This window comes from Oreochromis niloticus, linkage group LG11 (assembly GCF_001858045.2).
Source record: "Oreochromis niloticus isolate F11D_XX linkage group LG11, O_niloticus_UMD_NMBU, whole genome shotgun sequence".
NCBI classification, from domain to species: Eukaryota; Metazoa; Chordata; class Actinopteri; order Cichliformes; family Cichlidae; genus Oreochromis; species Oreochromis niloticus.
The window spans coordinates 22150523-22169833 of record NC_031976.2 but is presented as its reverse complement, the minus strand read 5'-3'; the positions used below and the strand labels follow the sequence as shown (position 1 = coordinate 22169833).

The 19311-nt window shown below is 38.8% G+C and overlaps 1 protein-coding gene across 1 annotated transcript in view; it reads right to left on the bottom strand.

Moving 5' to 3' along the window:
- Positions 1-9493: 9493 nt before the first annotated feature.
- The window catches only part of LOC109194485 (zinc finger protein 2), a 37223-nt gene continuing 27405 nt past the window's right edge, over positions 9494-19311 (bottom strand). Inside the window, exon 5 of the mRNA XM_025911817.1 lies at positions 9494-11131. Within this exon, the coding sequence (XP_025767602.1) occupies positions 11010-11131 (122 nt within the window). The 3' untranslated portion in view covers positions 9494-11009. The remainder of the gene's footprint in view (positions 11132-19311) is intronic.

Here is a 19311-nt window from a genome sequence, read left to right as displayed (position 1 = left end):
TATCCCAACTTTTTTGAGATGTGTTTCTCCCATCGTCACATGATACATTGTCTCAGTTTTTGACATGTTTCTATGTTCTATTGTGAATAAAATATGGGGTTATGAGGATCTGCTGAAATCATTTGATTTAAACAGACTAAGAGGATACTGTAACCAAATGTGAGGAACAAAAATGGCATTAAATTCTTATTTTAAAGCTGCTTTTACAGAATTCATAACCTGTGAAAGTTTTCCTTGTGCTAATTTTAAAGCAAATAAAGTTTCAAATAAATATTTTGATATTCTTTTATTAATGGTCCTCGGTCACAGTACCCCGCAGCTTAATTCTAGTGATGCATTTTAACTATAAGTAAATATATAAGCATAGGAACCAATTTTAAACTGCATCTTCAGGCACTTTGCTACCAGTAGCCTGTCACAAAACACACTATTTGTCCTCATTTCTTTAGTTGAATCTGAAAAACACCAAAGATAACATAGTCTGACAGGCATAAAAACAAAAATAGTATTTTTGCAGCAACAAGGTGATTTCCAAAGAGCTGTGACTCAAAAACTCTCGGAATGGTGTGCACCCTGTCCGTTGCTGAAGCCTCATCAGAAATGGTGTCAGTGGAGAGGTGGCTGTCAAGAAGTCATTTTTAAAGAAGGGAAAACACTTTAAACCTATTTTATGTACCATTATGTTTTCTAAGAAAACAAAGACATTTTTTGTTTTGGTACAAATGATACAAACAAGTCCCCCCAAAATACATACAGAAATAAATATAGAAATAAATAAATACAGAAAACAAATAAAAGAACTTGAGTTTCTGTAAAGGAGTGATTTCACCCATCACTTGCCCACCTGTAGATCCGCCCTTGTATTATGTATACATTTCATTTTGTTTGTTTATAAATACTGAAACAGGTTTAAATCAGGTTGGTACATTTGTTGTTGGGTTAGTTCTGAGTTGCGCTGCAGCATGTGACAATAATCAAAAGCTACACGTTAGCTATTACCAATGGCTCAGGGTCACTGTAGCCGTTTATTTTACCTGAATCCTTTGCAAAAAAAAAAAAAAACGTTATAAAGTTTGCATCATGGTGCTGATCCAGAATACTTCCCTTATTATTTATTCCTAGTGCTATAACAATAAAGTAATTAAAATAGAAAAATGAAGTAAAAAATATAAAATAATGTACTTATGGGGATTCAATTTGTTTGACTGTCCAGCCTATGCAGGCGGAACGTTTATTAAATGTTTAAACTCTAGAGAGACAATCATTTTGCTGCTGTACAATCAGCACTTTGTCATACTTGAAATATAAATCCAAGTGTTTTTTTTTTATAATATCATACTTATAATAATTCATAATTATGTGGATATGCATATATTTCACAAAGAAATATCTTTTTTTTTTTCAAGATTTATTTTGTCTTTAATCATTTTTCAACAGATACATTATTAAATTATTAATTTTTTTCTTTTTTACCAATCATAATCACAATACATAATGAAAACGTTGCGATTATACACACACACACACAAAAAAAAAAAAACAACACACAAAAAACAAAAGAAAGCTCCCCTTCCCTCCCCACCCAAGGCTCAAGTAAAGAGAAACAAAACAAAACAAACAAAAAATGTATGTCACACATCTGGAAAATGCGTTTTTATATAGTCAATAAATGGGTTCCAAGTCGCAGAGAATTTTTGTTGTGATGAGAGAACTCTGTATCTAAGTTTTTCCAGTGGCAAAAAAAAGAGCACCTCCTTTAACCATTGTATGTATGAAGGAGCCTTATCAGACTTCCAGTGAAATAAAATAAGTCTACGGGCAAGCAGTGTAGCAAATGCTATGGCATTTTCCTGAGATTTACTAATTTTGTATTGAGATGGCATAACTCCAAAAATGCCAATGCGGAAATCAAGCACTATATTCTGAGCACTGATATGAGATAATACTTTAAATATATTTCCCCAGTAATTATCCAGGTTCGGACAAGACCACATCATATGACCCTCACTTGCTGGATTATGACCACACCTGGGACAGGCAGGATCAACTTCCAAGAAAAATTTTGAAAGCCTTTCTCTTGTATAATGAAGACGGTGGAGAATTTTGAACTGAATTAAACCATGGCGAATGCAGAGGGAAGAAGTATGTATACGATTCAAACACGATCTCCACTCATCATCAGATAAATCCACCCCAATATCTTTTTCCCAATTTTCTTTAATTTTTTTCCAAGTAATAGGCCTTAAGCTCTGTATCAGTTTGTATATAACAGAGATTCTCCTTTTGCCGAAAGGATCCATTTCCAAAATGGTATCCACTTGATTTTTAGGGGGTAGGTAAGGAAAAGAAGGAAACAATTTTTTTGCAAAACTTCGTATTTGCAGGTATCTAAACATATGTGAGGTTGGTATATTGTAATCTCTCATCAGAGTGTCAAAGGTGTTAAAAGTTTCTCCTGAAAATAAATTGTAAAAAAACTTCAAACCATTATTGTGCCAAATTTGGAATGCTTTATCTGAAATGGATGGCAAAAAAAAAAGGGTTACAGGCAACAGGGAAAAAATTACTAACCTGTTGCAAACAGAAGTGCCTTCTGAATTGAAGCCATATTTTAATAGATGTTCTTACAACTGGATTTGTTATTTTCTGTTTTTGATTTAGAGCTAGGGATGAGGTTAGGAAAGGAAGTGGATTAGACATCAGTTCCATTTTTACCCAAGCTTCACCCTCGCTATTCTCATAAACATATTTCCAGTGCAATAATTTGGTGATATTAGCCGCCCAGTAATAAAAGATAAAATTTGGCAACCCTAGCCCACCAGCCTCCTTTGGTACTTCCAAATATGTTTTTTCTATTCTGGGATTTGAATTTTTCCAAATAAATGTTGCTATTAATCTGTCTAAATCTTTGAAACTTGATTTGGTTATAAAAACAGGGACCATTTGGAAAATATAAAGAAATTTTGGTAAGACTGCCATTTTAACTATATTTATTCTGCCTGCTAATGAGATTGGAAGTGTTGCCCATTTTTTAAAATCTTGTGATGTTTGTTCTAACAAAGTGTCAAAGTTATGAATCCGCAACTCCATCATTGTGCGAGTTATATTTATTCCCAAATATTTAAATGTTTCTTTTTCTAATTTAAAAGGGAAGGCAGAGAAATCTTGCTCTATGTTATTAATAGGGAACAGCAGGCTTTTTGAATAGTTCAATTTGTATCCAGATATGCGTCCGAAGTGATCTAATACCTTGAGCAATTTAGGAATTGATGCCGTTGGACAGGGGCGATTCTAGGATCAGAGCTTTGGGGGTGCTGAGCACCCAGAGCTGCCCAGCCAGGCAAGATAAACTTTACTCGTCACGATGAGACTTCTTCCCTGTCTCTGTGAGTCCATGCATCCTTAAATATCTCCCGTTGTCCCGAGTTCTCTCTGACTGTCTCCTTGGTGCATTTAAACTCCTGTTCCTCCCTGTCCTCATCGTCTGTTGTCTTCATCTCCGCTATCAGTCATCATAATTTTACCCTCTCTGTGCAAGTCTGCAAATTTCTTTATTAAGTCATAAGATTCTTAAATTCAACAAGTCTCTCTGTGCCTGGGTCCTCGTCACAAAACATGACATCACTGTTTTGTACATTTTAACACAATTTAATCCTCACATTTGTGAAAGAAAAGCAAAACACTTTTTTGAGAAGTCTGTAACAAAACCATCAAATCTGATAAAGGTTATTTAAATGCTGCCAAAGAAGAATGGATTGGAATTTTTAAAAAAAATACATATTCTAACCTTAATTACTGGGGGAAAATGATGAATGATGCTCATAGTGAGTAAGAAGTAAACTGAGTGCATTTGGACAGAGATTCACTTTTAATGTGTATGTATAATATAATACAGATACATAAAAAACACTCCCAAAACAGAATAAATTATTACAAAATATTAATAAAAAACTATAAAAATGGAGGCAACTTTGCCTGAGGTAGAGTGTATACAATGTATGAAAAAGTCTTTACTGCAGATACTAATTTAACTAATTTAATAATACTAATTTTGTGTTGTAAGATTTATGAGTTTCATGCTTTCATAGTGGTACTTGGGAGAGCTTGACATTTTTCTCAGGTGGTACACACTGTAAAAAGTTTGAGAAACACTGATAAGTGTTTCTCTGCCGCATAAGTCTGTATGCGGCAGTCATACAGACAACTGGACAGTCCAAAAGTTGGCCTACCTATTACTGGCTGAGGTTTTAATAGAGTTGTGGCTGAACCACATAAAATCATTAATTTTAATCTCCCCAATCAATGATAATGTTATGTTGGAATGTTGTTGAAGAGGGTCAAAAATGTCTCAACCCAGTTTGTTTTGCAGATTCTGTACAGCAGCTTTAATATAGGGAGAACGCAACTTCCAGACTGTATGAGTAAAATGAGGTTTTTTCTCTTTGTCAGTTTAATAGTTTCTGTTTTGCCCGTCACTGTTCCCTGTCTGTTTTCTTACCTGGTTCTTCCTGACCTTGTTTCTCCTCATGTTCCCTCTTTCCTCTCTCCCTCTTTGGACTGACAATCATACACAAATAGATTGTATTCAATTAGATGAAAAATTACATTAATATGAAAAATAAAATTGTTAAGATCACTAACGAAAAGTCCTCTCTCAGTGTACTTTCAACCAAAAGGCAAATAACCAAACCACATGAACATCTAATAAAAGATATAAATATTGAAACACTGATCCAACATTATCATTTATTGATGGATCATTTGTTCTTACACTTTTACCTGAATGTTGTTAGGATGCCTGGGTCGTTGACCCAGGGTTTTGAGTTTATTATATTTATCATTTCTAGTCTTTGGTTTCTTTGAAGTTCTGTCTGATGGTTTATGTCTCTGTGTTATCCTTAGTTGCTGTCTCCCCTGTCGGCTATATCCTCGTGTCCAGTCAGTGTCTGTGTCTGCCCTGTTCCCACCTCTGTTCCCTCTGTAGTGCTTGCCTGTGAGTCTGTGTCTGTAAGTTCAGTCTGTGTTACTTCCTGTTTTACTTTGAAGGTCCGGGTCTTATGTGAATGTGTCCTGCTTTGCTTCCTTGTCTCGTTAGTTCTGATTTCTCCCAGCTGTGCCCTCCTTCTGTGTCTCATTCCCCTCGTTACTTCCCAGTGTACTTAAACCCTGTGTTTCTTTGAGTCAGTGTCGCGTCGTCCCTCATGCTGTGTGTATCTCCCTGTGGCTCCCTGTGTGTGTTTTGTTAGTTTCTTCTCAGTTTAGGTTTTGTAGATATTCTTTGTTCAGCAATAAAGCTGTTTTGAGTTCATGACTGTCTCCGGAGTCTGCACCTTGGGTCCTATTCCTGTCTGCACACAGCCGTAACATGACAAATGTGGCTCCTGTTTTTGAAAAAACTTCCTTATATCCATTATGAACCTGGCTGTCTCTCTCTATACACACACACACACACACACACACACACACACACACACAACAGGAGTTATAAGGTTAATGGGCATTCAGTCAGTTAGCTAGTTAGTATCCATTTCAAACAGGACAGTGGTAACAACAGCAGGCTACGGACAATTTTAAGTTTTATATATTAAATAGGCTGTATTCATTTCAGTGGGAGCAACAGGACGGTCAAATGTCGCTGAATTTACTACAGAGCAGGACGGATTGTAGGGTAGCAAACATCATTGGAAAACACGTTTTCAACACTGCAGGTTACCTGGGTGTAATGTTTTTCAGCTAAAAAGAAACATGACTCCTATCTAACTACATAAAGAGTAACTGAAGGTTAAATGCTGCTAATATGTCCTGTTTTAATCCAGGCTACGGCACTCCACCTCCGCTCCGCTGCGTCTCAGCTACCATCGCTCTGGCAGCAACGGCCCTAGAGCCAGAGTGGGGGCGAGCTGGAACAAACCATTTTGGGAGGGGGGGGGGGTTATCTATACTTTTGTTGTTAAAATGTTCCGTCTCAACCAAGTACTATATGCTTTTTATATTTTTAGTAGTGTGTCACACAAACAGCAAATATTGTCAAAAAAAAGTAAGAAATCTTTGGGGTGCTTTGATTCATTTTTGGGGGTGCTGAAGCACCCCCAAAAATGGGCTAAAATCGCCCCTGCCGTTGGATTAGATATATACAGTAATAAGTCATCTGCATACAATGACACTTTGTGCACTGTCCCGTCCCTAGAAATTCCGGCAACCTGACTGTCCTCCCTAAGAGCGATAGCTAAAGGTTCAATTACTAAATTAAAAAGATAGGGAGATAAACTACAACCTTGCCTGCAGCCTCTACTTAGCTGAAAAATGTCAGAGGTTACATTATTTGTCCTCACTGCCGCAACTGGAGAGGAATACAATATTTTAATCCATTTTCGAAACAATGGGCCAAATTCAAATTTATTTAGGACCGCATGAAGGTATGGCCATTCTATACGGTCGAAGGCCTTTTCTGCATCAAGAGAAATTATTATTTCTGACTCTTCTTTTGATTCTGATGTATATAAAATATTAAATAGGCGGCGCATATTATAAAATGACTGTCGCCCTGGCATAAAGCCGGTTTGGTCAGGATTAATAAGTTTTGGCAGTATAAGACCAATTCTATTAGCTAAAATTTTTGTGAGAATTTTGTAGTCACAATTTAAAAGGCTCACTGGTCTGTAGGAGCTGCATTGTGAGGGATCCTTACCTTTTTTGTACAGCACCGAAATTATGGCTTGCTTCATAGTATCTGGTAATTTCTCTTGAAAAAATATTTCCTGGTATACATCTTTGAGTATAGGCGCTAGTTTATCTATAAACATTTTATATAGTTCAATAGGAAAACCATCAGGTCCCGGTGCCTTGTTACTTTGCATTGATTTAATTACTTCAACAATTTCACTAATGGTTATCTCTCTATCAATTTCTGTTCTATCATTTACGGATATTTGTGGAATCGGTAATCTATTAAGCATTTCAGCAACCTTTTTTCCATCAACCGGATCTGAAGTGTAAAGATTGGAATAGAACATTTTAAACTGGTCATTAATGGTTTTTGGATTGGACGTCTTTTCTCCAGAGGTTTTACAAATTTCAGAAATCGTGTTAGCTGATATGGATAGCTTAAGTTGATGTGCCAAAAGTTTCCCGGCTCTTTCCCCATGTTCATAAAACTTTTGCCTTGATTTGAAAAATAGACGTTCTGTTTGCTTAATGGACAAAATTTTGTACTCTGAATTTAGTAATAATTTTCTCTTATAGAGGTCTGGTGTTGGATTTTCTGCATATAAGCAATCAATCTCTTTTATACTGTTGGCTAAGTTGTTCATTTGTTGGAAGTATTTCTTTTTTTGAAATGATACATATGAAATTATCTGGCCTCTAAGATAGGCCTTTAATGCTTCCCATACAACAGTCATTTTCATCCCTTGGGTTTGATTTGTCTCTAAGAAAAACTGTATTTGCTCAGAGACCATTTTTTTAAATGAGTCTTTAGTTAGGAGTAAAGGATCAAGTCGCCAGGCCAGTTTTTGACTTGAGCGTTCATAAAAATTAACATCTAATTGTACTGGACTATGGTCTGAGATTACGATAGAGTTATATTGGCAATCTAAAACCTTGGGAAGAATTCTATTATCTACAACAAAAAAATCTATCCGTGAGTATGACCGGTGTACTGGTGAGAAAAATGAAAATTGTTTAGATGTAGGATTTTTGTTCCTCCAGGGGTCAAAAAAAGCATAAGATTGCATAAAGGATTTTAGAACATTACCCGCTTTTGAAATTCTGCTATCAGGTTTTGGATTTGATCTATCAAGTTGAGGATTAAGCACACAGTTAAAGTCACCACCCAGTATCAAATGGGACACTGTTAAATCTGGCAAGTATTTAAAAAAAGTACAATAGAAATTTGGGTCATCCCACAAAGAAATATCTAATAAGTCCTCCAGAAAGGCAGGAAAAGCCCATGAACTTACTTTAAAACTAAATATGTTCCTTAAACGGTGGACAGACTAAGATCCCTGACACCCTTACCCAGCCAGCTAGCAGCTATGACCAGCACTTGTGCAGTTAATAAAAGGACAGCTAATATTAGTCGCGCTGGTGCACACACAGCGCGCCCATTTGTTTCAATTCGTCAGCTAAGCACTGCTCAGACAGCAAAAAATACGCGTGCTCTTCGTTCCTGGCTCGTAACCAGCGCGCTCTGCAGTCAAGGGCGATCATTGGTTAATGGTAGTCATGTGACTGATGCAAACCAGATCCTTTTATTTACCAAACTGTGATTAATAGTTAAATATTATTGTTTGGGGCGCAGGCAGGACTCCACACGCACACACACATAAAATAAATAAATAAAGATTAAAAAATTGCCTCAAGAAAAGGGCACTTAGGGCACCCATCAGGAAAGGGGCAGGTGCTTCCTCCGTTTCATCCTCACTTCTCTGGTGCCTTTAGTTAGAAAAACCCGAGCAAACGCTCAGTCTTTAAAGAACTACTTGTTGCAAAGTTGACAAGATGAGAAACAGGCACATTTCAGTCAATCACATATTTTCCTTTCTCTCCCTCTCTGTCCTCCTCTCTCAGTCTTTTATACAAACGTTAAATGTTGTAGTGAATAAAAAAAATAAACCAATTGAATACAGGCTGCTGTTGTGATTTGCTGTCACCGGGATCTGGAGCTTTACTGTTACAAACACTGAAGCCAAATTCAAGCAGAATATGAATAGAATTTTTAACAAACTAAAATAATTAAGTAGATCAGCTTCTTGGCCGGTAACTCCCGGTTCAGAAGGTTAAAATGAACTAATAGTCTAACGATTTAAGCTACAATAGCTAACGTTTTAAGATATTTAGAGAACACATAAAAATAAGCAGAATCTTTGTAATTAACGCCAACGCATTATCAGAACAGTCTGAACTTTCGCTGTATTTCTGTTAAAGGGTGATTTAAGTCTGCATCACTGATTTTTCTCATAAAATTGCCTCTTCATTTTCTTTCTACCTAGGAAAATATAAGAAAATACTAACATACGCTATTATTACTACTATTAATATAGCAGTAAAAGTATTTTTAGAGGTGCTCTGGTAACGCGAAGTTATTTACGGGCTAGTTTTATTGCAATGGGTGAGCTTAACTGACTGACGCAGAAGAAAAAGTTCTTAATGGAGTGTTAAGGATGAGACCAAAAAGAGAAACCAAAAATGTATTGAATATATTTGGGGAAAAGAGAAAGTGAAACAAAATTATAAATACAAAACTGTGTGCTGTGTGTGTCGTTATTTATTTGTTTTTGAAGAGCAAAATAACTTGAGCCCTGTCAAAGGTCGTTGCCATGGTCACGCGGTGGCAAACAGCTGAATGCGTCGTTCTTCCGTCAAAACCTAACGAGCTCTTCAACTGCAAACAGCAAAAGCCTTTATTCAACGTTAAATTTCGTGTCTAGAAAGGATTTCTTTTGTTTAAGGTAAAAAAAAAAAAAAAAAAAAAAAAGTAGTTTGTTACTGTTACGACCCCCTCTGCTAGGCGTCAGGGGAGGAGTAACATACACAAGCCCCGAACACAAAACTGAGTAAAGAAAGGTTTTAATTTCAAACTTTAAACAGAAAACCGACAGGGCTGTTCAAGAGACCCCTGGGCAAACAATTACTATATAAAGACAAAAAAAGAAGACAAGAGTAAAAGCTAATGGTTAACTAAGGCAAGCTGGCGGCACACAAACTAAAAGCTAGGAGAAAACTAAGGCGAGCCAGCATCACAATTTCTACTCACAGCCAGCTAGCAGCGCAAAGCTCTAATCAGGCTAAGTTCAAGCATGCATCATGGTTTGACAAAGAAACAAGTTCAACAAAGATTGAAGAGGGAGGCACGAAGGGCAAACTGCATGTTCAGTCCTAAGCAGCAGCCACTGATTGAAGGACCTCCAGCCTTTTGTATTCCCCGGTAAATGCAGGCAGCCGTGTCATTGGTCCATCGTGTTCAAGGCTCCTGCAGCAGCCAATGGTGTGAGTGGTCTGGCACACTCTGATCTGCATGAAGTTGAGGCGGGCACAGATCCGGGGCCAGCCAATCCCCCGTGAGTCCTGGAACACTGATTTCCATGGAGGAAGGCGGGGCCACCTGAGGCCGACTGGGTTGTGTGATGTGTGCACTGATATGGAGACGGTAGAGCATGTACTCCTTAGTTGTAGGAAGTATGCAAGTCACAGGAGGGTGATGTGGGGTGAAATGAGTGGTGGAAGGGAACTTACGTTTGAACAAGTGGTTAATAAGTTAAGTCATGGTGAAGGGAAAGTGGTGGTTTTTCGTTTTTTGAGAAATACTGGTCTCATCAAGAGGATTTGAGGATTCAGGAGTGATGGAAGATTAACAGCCAGGAGATGGCAGTAATGCAACAGTTTTGGATGCAAGCTGCCGTTAAACTTGACTGAAGAAGAAGAAGAAGAAGAAGCCACCTGAGGCCAGAGGCCGTAACAGTTACAATGACCCAAAGGTTCAACTACCAAAGAAATCCACTAAACATTGGCGGTCCTCGCTGGGGCGGTCCGCCCTACAATGACATCAACGCCCTCCGAAGAGCAAACCAAGACCTCAGAGACAGCGTACACATGCTGAGGAGACGTATAAATGGTCTCTTGGAAGAAAGGCAAAGGTACATCCACCTGGATCTTTTTGTAAAATATAAACTCGAAGCCGAGCAGAAATACAAGGAACTTGAAGAACGTTACAAACAACTGGAAGCAGAAAAGAAAACAGTGGAGGAGCAGAAGCAAGAAATGGAAAATTCAAAAGATGCAAGTGTAAAAGTGAAGCCAGACAAAGAGGCCCAGAGTCAGAAAGGTGTGGAATAAATGCTGGAACAGGAGTGTAAACACATGAAAGAGGAGCATAAAGGTGAGGAGGAACAATTGGAGCAACTTAAGAAGAACTACGAAGTACTTCTGCAGAATTATACAAACTTGATGGAGTTGCATGGGCAGAGAAAATGTAGTGAGCAAGAGACAGATGCCACAAAAGACCAGAAAAATCAAGAGAAGCAAGAAAAAATGGAAGTCGAAGAGAAAGAGAAGCCAGAAAAGAAGGAAATAGGTAAATGGAGATTGTTTGGGAAGTTTTTTGCTGAAAGGGGCAGTGAGGAGGGTGCTGGACTTTAAGATAGACACGAGACCGTCTGACCTCCTTTCCGCACCTTCTTCTGTTAAGACCCTCACCTGCAGACCCCATACATCCTTCTCCGCACCCTCAACCTTCCTGCTTTCATCTCTTCACCTCCACTCCCCCAGCCCCTCTTCTCCACCTGCAGGGAGGTGTCCCGTGTTAATGTAATTAAAAGCATCAAATAGAATTCTGCTCAGCGTGTCTGTTTCTCTGTGTAAGTTACTTTGGTTGATTAACGCAAGTTTTTAGTTTGTCACATTAAAGAACAAAGTGGGAAAAATACATTGTACAGATACACAAACAGTTTGGTTTAACGGTGTTTCTGTGTATAAAATGATCTCATCATGTTGATGGCTGTTAATTTAATAAAATTATATGTTCTACTTCACTTCCAACTTTACCAAAATATGAAATACTAAAGTTTATTTTCCACTATTGAATCAAAACAAAAGAAATTTTCACCGTCAATAAATTTGGCTTATCTCAAATTTGCAGCTTACTAACTCAAACATCTGGGAATGTGTTTGAGATCATAACCTGTTGACTTCTGGGTGTTGTTGTGTTTTTCTTTTTAAACATAGTATTTGAATGAATACTTAGTGTACACCACCACTTCCTCCAGGTGCTCCCTGGGCATACACTGTGCGATTTTTGGCCCATTTTGAGCCGATTTTTCAGTTGTGCGACCGTTTTGGGAAACGGCCGAGTTTCGCCTTAATCGTGTGTCGTGCATTGTGTAGTATACATGGGGTAAAGAGAAGCTATTAGCACCTCACGACCAGCTCACGATCATCAATTGTATGGTCGCAAGAAAATCAAACCTGTTTGAAATCCTGTCGGCCCTCGTGAGGGTGTCAACGCAGCCTCTCACACTGCGCACGCGCAAACAGAAATTGAAGTAGAAAGACGGAGTAGCACGGCAGTGCAGTGTGTGATCTGGACACAAGTGATGGAGGCACAACTTGTAAAACTTTGGCAAGTTCAACCGAGCCTTTTCGATGTGGCCTCACAAATTTATCGAGACTGCACCAACCGTGAAAAGAGTTGGATGGACATTGCTGCTCAATTGCAGCTGCCTGGTCAATGTTTTTCATTAGCAATTTAGCAAAGTTGATGGTGGTGTGTGTGTCTGTGTGAGTGAAAGACAGAGAGGGAGAGCAAGACACAGATGTTATGGACGCATAGTGTGAGCACTCAGGTCGCATCAGAGCATCAGGCCGTATAGTGTGAGACCCTGCATCATGACCGACGAACTTCTAACCCCTGCAATTCAATCATACAGTTTGAGCAGGAGCTGAATAACGTGACTGAAAAAATTGCACAGTGTATGCCCAGCTTTATTCAGCTCCCTAATCTGTACTGACAAGTTTGCAGATCTTTTGGTTTTTCACTAAATAAAACAAGAAAATGTATTTAATCCAGATGATCATTGGGCAGCCCTTGTTAGTCTCAATGACCGGTATAGTGCTGGTCTACCAAGTCATAACCAGGTCACTAACAGGCAAGTTAAATAATACCATTGCTACGCTATAAAAAACAAAACAGGTTAGCTGAACAAAAGCGCCTATACTGCCGACAACCAATACATGTCATCGTCCCAGAATGCATTGTGCGCGCAAAAACATGCCCGGCTCCAACATAGTTTTAAACAACAAAGATTTAATGAATAACCAAAAAATTGTAGTTATTCTCAAGTATGTTTTAATGTAGTGGAGATAATTTGTAACATGTTTAGAGTAACTTGTCATAATAGTTTGGGGTTCCTTTTAAGATTTCTAAGTATTATTGAACTCATGGGTTACATCAGTCTGTTTTTATATACAATCAATGGTTAAAAGCCACTTCTAACTTGATCAGTAGAGTATGCAGGGTTGTCAGTCTGTGTGGCCTGTGGCATTGTTCTTGTTGTAACAAAGCAAAATGTAGATACATATCTTCAAAAGCAAAATGGGATGCATAGCTAATAAATATTAATGTGAGAAAACATAACAAATTTGTGTGAATGCGACCTTGTGAGATTTGAGTTTTTGACAGTATTTTTATGTGAAAACTTCTCTTTTTAGATGAATGCAGAGTTTAAGTGCATTACCACCATGCCACTGCAGTCCAGATTTCTCTCGCAGATAGATGTGCTGTCTAACAAGCTAAGAAAGGTGTCCAAAACGTGAGGAGGAGAGATAAGAACACCATTCTGGATCCCATGGTCCAGGTAAGAAAGAATTGTAATTTGTGTGTACAGTTTAGGATAAATAATAAATTTAACAAATTGCTGCGTTGTCACCCTTTGACAGGATGATGTTGATCTTGTGCGTGAATGTGTTATCAAGGGGCTCGGCATGTACCCAGCGAGGATCTGAGCAATTTAGTGACAGAAAATATGGTGGGTGTTATTATAAAAGATCAGTTTTATAAAAATAACAAATAAATGTGGACCAAAAATCTTTCAAAACTCTAAAGAATCTTCAAAAGTTCTTTTACCCCTTGGTTGTAAAAGGCTGATGGGCTTTTGTCGTCCCACTGCTGGACAGGGAGCATGGACAACTCAAGAACGAAGTTACAACGAAGTTGTCAAATTCATCCCATAGGTGCAGCTACTAAAAAGATTTTGAGTCTCGGTGAGCTTGACCTTGGAGATTTTGAAAATCATCTAGGATTTTCAAAATTGTACCATAGGTGCATCTGCTAGGTGGCTGAGGGGTAGCGCTGGCAGCCCCCAGTATTTGATAATCTGAAAATGTTTAGACCATTTAGCTATGAAACCTTGTTTTCAAATAATTTCACTTTTTAATAGACAGATTAAAAAATATTGCGGCCGCTTTATTTATTAGATAAATACTTTATGGCCTTGAAGAGTTTATAAAAAATATTAATGAACTAGAAAAATTTGCATTTCCTGTGAAAATGCTGTGTGAATCCTGTATGGGTGAAGCTGTCTGCTGAAAACTGCTGAAAAGTTGCAAAAATTTTAATAACTTTGCATAAGCATAACAAGTGAACACAACAAAAATGTAAAAACTTAGCAGAACTGCAATAACTTAGAGGAAACATAATACTTGCAGAAATACTCTAATATAGCACAACTTAGCAGAAATATTGGAACTTAGCAGAAACATGATAACTTCTCAGAAATACAGGAATTTAGGAGAAATACTATATTTAGCCCAAAATACTTTAACATAGCAGAAATGCTATGATTTGGCACAGAAACTATGAATTAACAGAAATACTATAAGATAACAGAAATACCATGTTTTAGCATAAATACTATGCTTTGGGACAAATACTACGATTTGGCACAAAAAAAAGCCTTGACTTGCTCTCAAACAACGTTTTGTAACTTTAAATCTATATGGAGCATCAGTATCATTTGTTCAACCTAACAATCAGCAGGCTTTGGTGAACAGTCAAGGAAGCCTCTGTTGAAATCCATCAATGAGATATGAGAGAAAAAAGTGCTTCATTTCCAGAGTTTGAAATCTGAGAGAAGGACCAATTTCCTACCCTCAAACAAACGTAATTCATGGCAGAACGGTAATAAGTATTATTTATGGGGGTAGAGTGAAAATTGAGAAAGTAGCAAGTAACATGTTTAGACATGAAGAAAAGATTCAGAAAGGTCCAATGAGCCACTGAAAGCAAACTGCATAGCAACCATAACAACGCATGTATTTTCTGAAAAATCATAATGTTAAACTGAAAACTTAAAGGGGATTCAATTAAAACAAAAAAGATGTGAAAAAGCTGAATTACACATAAATAGCTCAATAATTTGAGAGCATTTTAAAGTTTGAATTGAGTTTCTACGTGAAAGTATGTGGAAGTAGTTTGAAAGTTTGAAAAATGAGCAAGTTTCAGCAGAATTTTGGAAGTTTTCCGTTCATTTCAATGTGACAAAACAGAAAAAACCTTAATATTTTATAAAGTATAATAGTAATAAATAGCAAAAGTCATAGCCGGGATTAGCAGAAATAGCAGAATATTGTAACCCCCCCCCAAAAAAACAATAGTGTAAAAAGCACACTATTGTAAAAAACAATAGTGTGAATGCTTTACAGCATTCGCACAATTACTTGGATCCAGCTTAGATCTAGGACTTGCATCAGAATTAAGCACAGTGCAGATGCAAGTATCTCCAGGATTATTGCGTTTTGAAAAAATGAGAATAAACAAAAACCGGACTTAATCGACAAGCTTGTTTTGTGTCAGTCATTACTTTGTACAAATACTAATCAGGTTCCTTTCCAAACCATGGCAAAACCCAGTTATCTGCTAATAATTATTAGACAAATAAATGGGTTGAATGAGGGAGAAAGAGATACAGAGACCTGTTTATATGAGTTACACAAGATTTTATGTTTAGGTGTTTGACTTGTTTTTCTTTTACATGTATTAGGACAATGAGTTCATAGTTGAACTTGCACACCTGTCCAGACACAGAGGACGAAGAGGATAACAAGCTCATCCAAAAAATCTCATCCTAATGGGGACGACCCAGGGCTGTCCCAGCACATCAAAAGGACTGTGCAGGTGGAACAGTCCAAAGTGATGATCAAGCAGGGAGGGAATCAGCTGAAACTGACCATTGTGGATGCACCAGATTTTGGAGATGCATCCCATAGGGGGTTGGGGGGACCTCATCCCCCAAAACCTCACCCCCATTACCTTCCACCCACCCACCCCCCATTCCAGCCTGGGCTGTCAAGCTGGAGGAAATGGGATCCTCCAGTTTGACGCCAACAGGGTGGGGGACCTCACCCCCACAGCACCATCACCCACCCCCGTTCCAGCCTGGGCTGTCAAGCTGGAGGAAATGGGATCCTCCAGTTTGACCCCCATAGGAGGGTGAGGTCCCCCCACCCCTCAAAACCTCACCCCCATCACCTTGCACCCACCCTCCCTCCCATCAAGTATAATGTTTTGATGTGTATAAATTGTAAATCGTAATAAATTGCTTGATCACAGCTCTTTTCTGTGTTGCAGACTTTATTTCCAAAATTCCACGACAACATGTGCCCCAGTGTGGTAGTAAAACCAGGGAAAAATTAAACTTGCTCTTGTTAAATACTGTTATAAAATATAATCCAAGTGCCTATTTGCTAAGTATACATTAAAGTAATATTAAAGTGTAATATTAAATGAATTGTCTGTTTTTATCATAAAGCATTTTGAAAATGAGTTTAATTTGTCATTTGAAAAGGGGTTTTGAAATTAGGTTTTTAAAAACATTTTGAAAATAATTTTTTTTTACTGTGGAAAATGTTTACGTGTATACGTAAAAAAACTGCTAATGGAGGGGGATTTGAAGCTTGATAGAACCAAAACACAAAAGCCAAAACATAAAGCAGCTAATAAAAACACGGTTAAAAATCTCAGTTTGTTTGTCATCCAAAACATAGTTTACGTGTGGACGAAAGGCCCAAACTGACAGAAAAAGACAGCAACCCCCCCCCCCAAAAAAAACCCGTGTACGTGTGTACGTAGTGTAAAAGAGTTGGTAGGCTATTTTATTCCTGTAATTTATTGCCTTTTTACCACAACAGTAAATGTTTTTCTAAAATTAAGCTTTTAAAAAACATTTTGAAAATCATTTTTTAATGTGGAATTCAAAAATGCTGTTTTGAAAATAAGGTTTTTAAAAAACATTTTAAATACATGTTTTAATGTGAAATACGAAAATGCTTTTTTAAAATGAGGTTTTTAAAAAACATTTGGAAAATCAGGCTTTTAGCTCTCAGTGAAACTCCTATATTTAATTAAACACAAATAGTTTGTTTTTAATTAAAGAAAATACATTCTCCTCTTCAGCATGACCTGTGCTTTGAACTGCTGGCATCGCTCATGTGTCTCCACTTCCCCTGATCTCCTCATTTGTGTATTTAATTCCTCTGTCTTCCTGTGTTCAGTATCACATCGTCTGTGTTACCTTCCCTACCCCTTGTCACAGTTTCCCAGTCAAGTCATAGTAAGTCATAGTGTAGCTTCATAGTATAAAGTCACAGTGAGAGTCATAGTTTCCCAGTTTCTGTTAAGGTTTTCCCTCAGTTTAGCCTTGTTGTATTTTCGTGAGGGAATTTCGAATACGACCTCAGATTCTGCCTCCATCTTCTTTATTTTCATCACATTCTCCTTGCGCTCCTCCTCCATCTGAGCCAGGGGACTCTTGGTGAGCTGTCCCTTGGTCTTGGAGGTGTCCACTCCATTACAGAGAGAAAGCGATACAGAGACCTGTTTATATGAGTTACACAAGATTTTATGTTTAGGTGTTTGACTTTTTTTTCTTTTACATGTATTAGGACAATGAGTTCATAGCTGAACTCGCACACCTGTCCAGACACAGGACGAAGAGGATAACAAGCTCATCCAAAAAATCTCATCCTAATGGGGACGACCCAGGGCTGTCCCAGCACATCCAAAGGACTGTGCAGGTGGAACAGTCCAAAGTGATGATCAAGCAGGGAGGGAATCAGCTGACACTGACCATTGTGGATGCACCAGATTTTGGAGATGCAGTGGACAACAGCAACACTTGGCAACCAATCATTTACCAGACAGACAGCAAGTTCAAAGACTACCTGAACTGAGAATCAGTTCCAACCTGAGGAAATGGGATTTATGACATCACTATGAGCTGTACCACAGTTCCAACTTGAGGAAATGGGATTTAAGGACACAGGCACTAACAGGTGATTTTTTTTGTGACGAAATGGGATCCTCCAGTTTGACCCCAACAGGATGGGGGAACCTCACCCCCACACCACCATCACCCCCACCCTAAACCACACCCACCCCCCGTTCCAGCCTGGGCTGTCAAGCTGGAGGAAACGGGATTTAAAGACACAGAGAAGGGGGGTCAAACTGAAGGAAATGGGATTTAAGGACACAGGCAGTAACAGGTGATTTTTTTGTGACGAAATGGGATCCTCCAGTTTGACCCCAACAGAGTGGGGGACCTCACCCCCACACCACCATCACCCCCACCTCGACCCCACCCACCCCCCGTTCCAGCCTGGCCTGTAAAGCTGGAGGAAACGGGATTTAAAGACACAGAGAAGGGGGATCAAACTGGAAGAAATGGGATCCTCCAGTTTGGCCCAAACAGGGTGGGGGGACCTCACCCCCACACCACCATCACCCCTCACCCACCCTCCCTCTCTCCCATCAAGTATAATGTTTGATGTGTATAAATTGTAAATCGTAATAAATTGCTTGATCACAGCTCTTTTCTGTGTTGCAGACTTTATTTACAACATTCCACGACAACATGTGCCCCACGTAGCCCTCTAGGTTCCACTGAGCGATGCTGGGAACCGCGGTTTGTGGTCGCTCGATCATCGTGAAGCCAAACTGTTGCCACCCATCCTTCAATGGACACTCACCGAGGCATAAATCGACAAACGTCCTAGAGGGTAACGAAATCAGGCAGTCACGCGTGTTAGCTTGAAAGCTATGCTAGCATTACCAGTTTAGTTTTTGCCAGTTTGCGGTGAGACCGTGCCTCAGCTCCACCTGACCTCTCTCTTTAGACCAAGAACGATTCAGTTGCCTTCTCCTGACAGCTTTAGTGTGCACACGCCTGTTAAATCTTTAGAACAGTAAAAGAAAGAGTTGGTATATCTGCAGAAGTCGCAGTGTTCCCCATTCTCGACTTCTGCCACACCCCATGGGTACTGACGACCTCTGACCTTCTTGCTGTTCACTTCGATAACGACATTGCTGCCAACCACTGCCAACGGCATTTTTTCCTTGATCTTCTGGACCAGCTTATTGTCGTCATCCTTATCTACATCAGGAAACTCGTAGATTTTAATTTTGTGTTCCTGTATTTCCTTCATAATCTGTTTTTTAAAAAGATGGCACTCTTCTGGGGTGAGTGTGTCAGCCTTTGCGATGAGAGGTATGACATTGACCTTGTCATGTAGTATTTTCATAAATTCAATGTAATTAATGCCAGCACTTGCTGTTGTCAACCACATCGCCTAATCCTGGTGTGTCCAACAAGGATTAGTTGGACTCCTCCCTCCTTTATTAAAACTTTACTGTATTCCACTTGAACAGTCTTTTTAATCCTGTGGGAGGGGCCAGGGCAGTCCTTAGAGTAGAGGTCAGTCAGGAACAGGGAGTTGATGAGAGTCGATTTCCCGAGACCAGACTCACGTACCTACCTACAACCA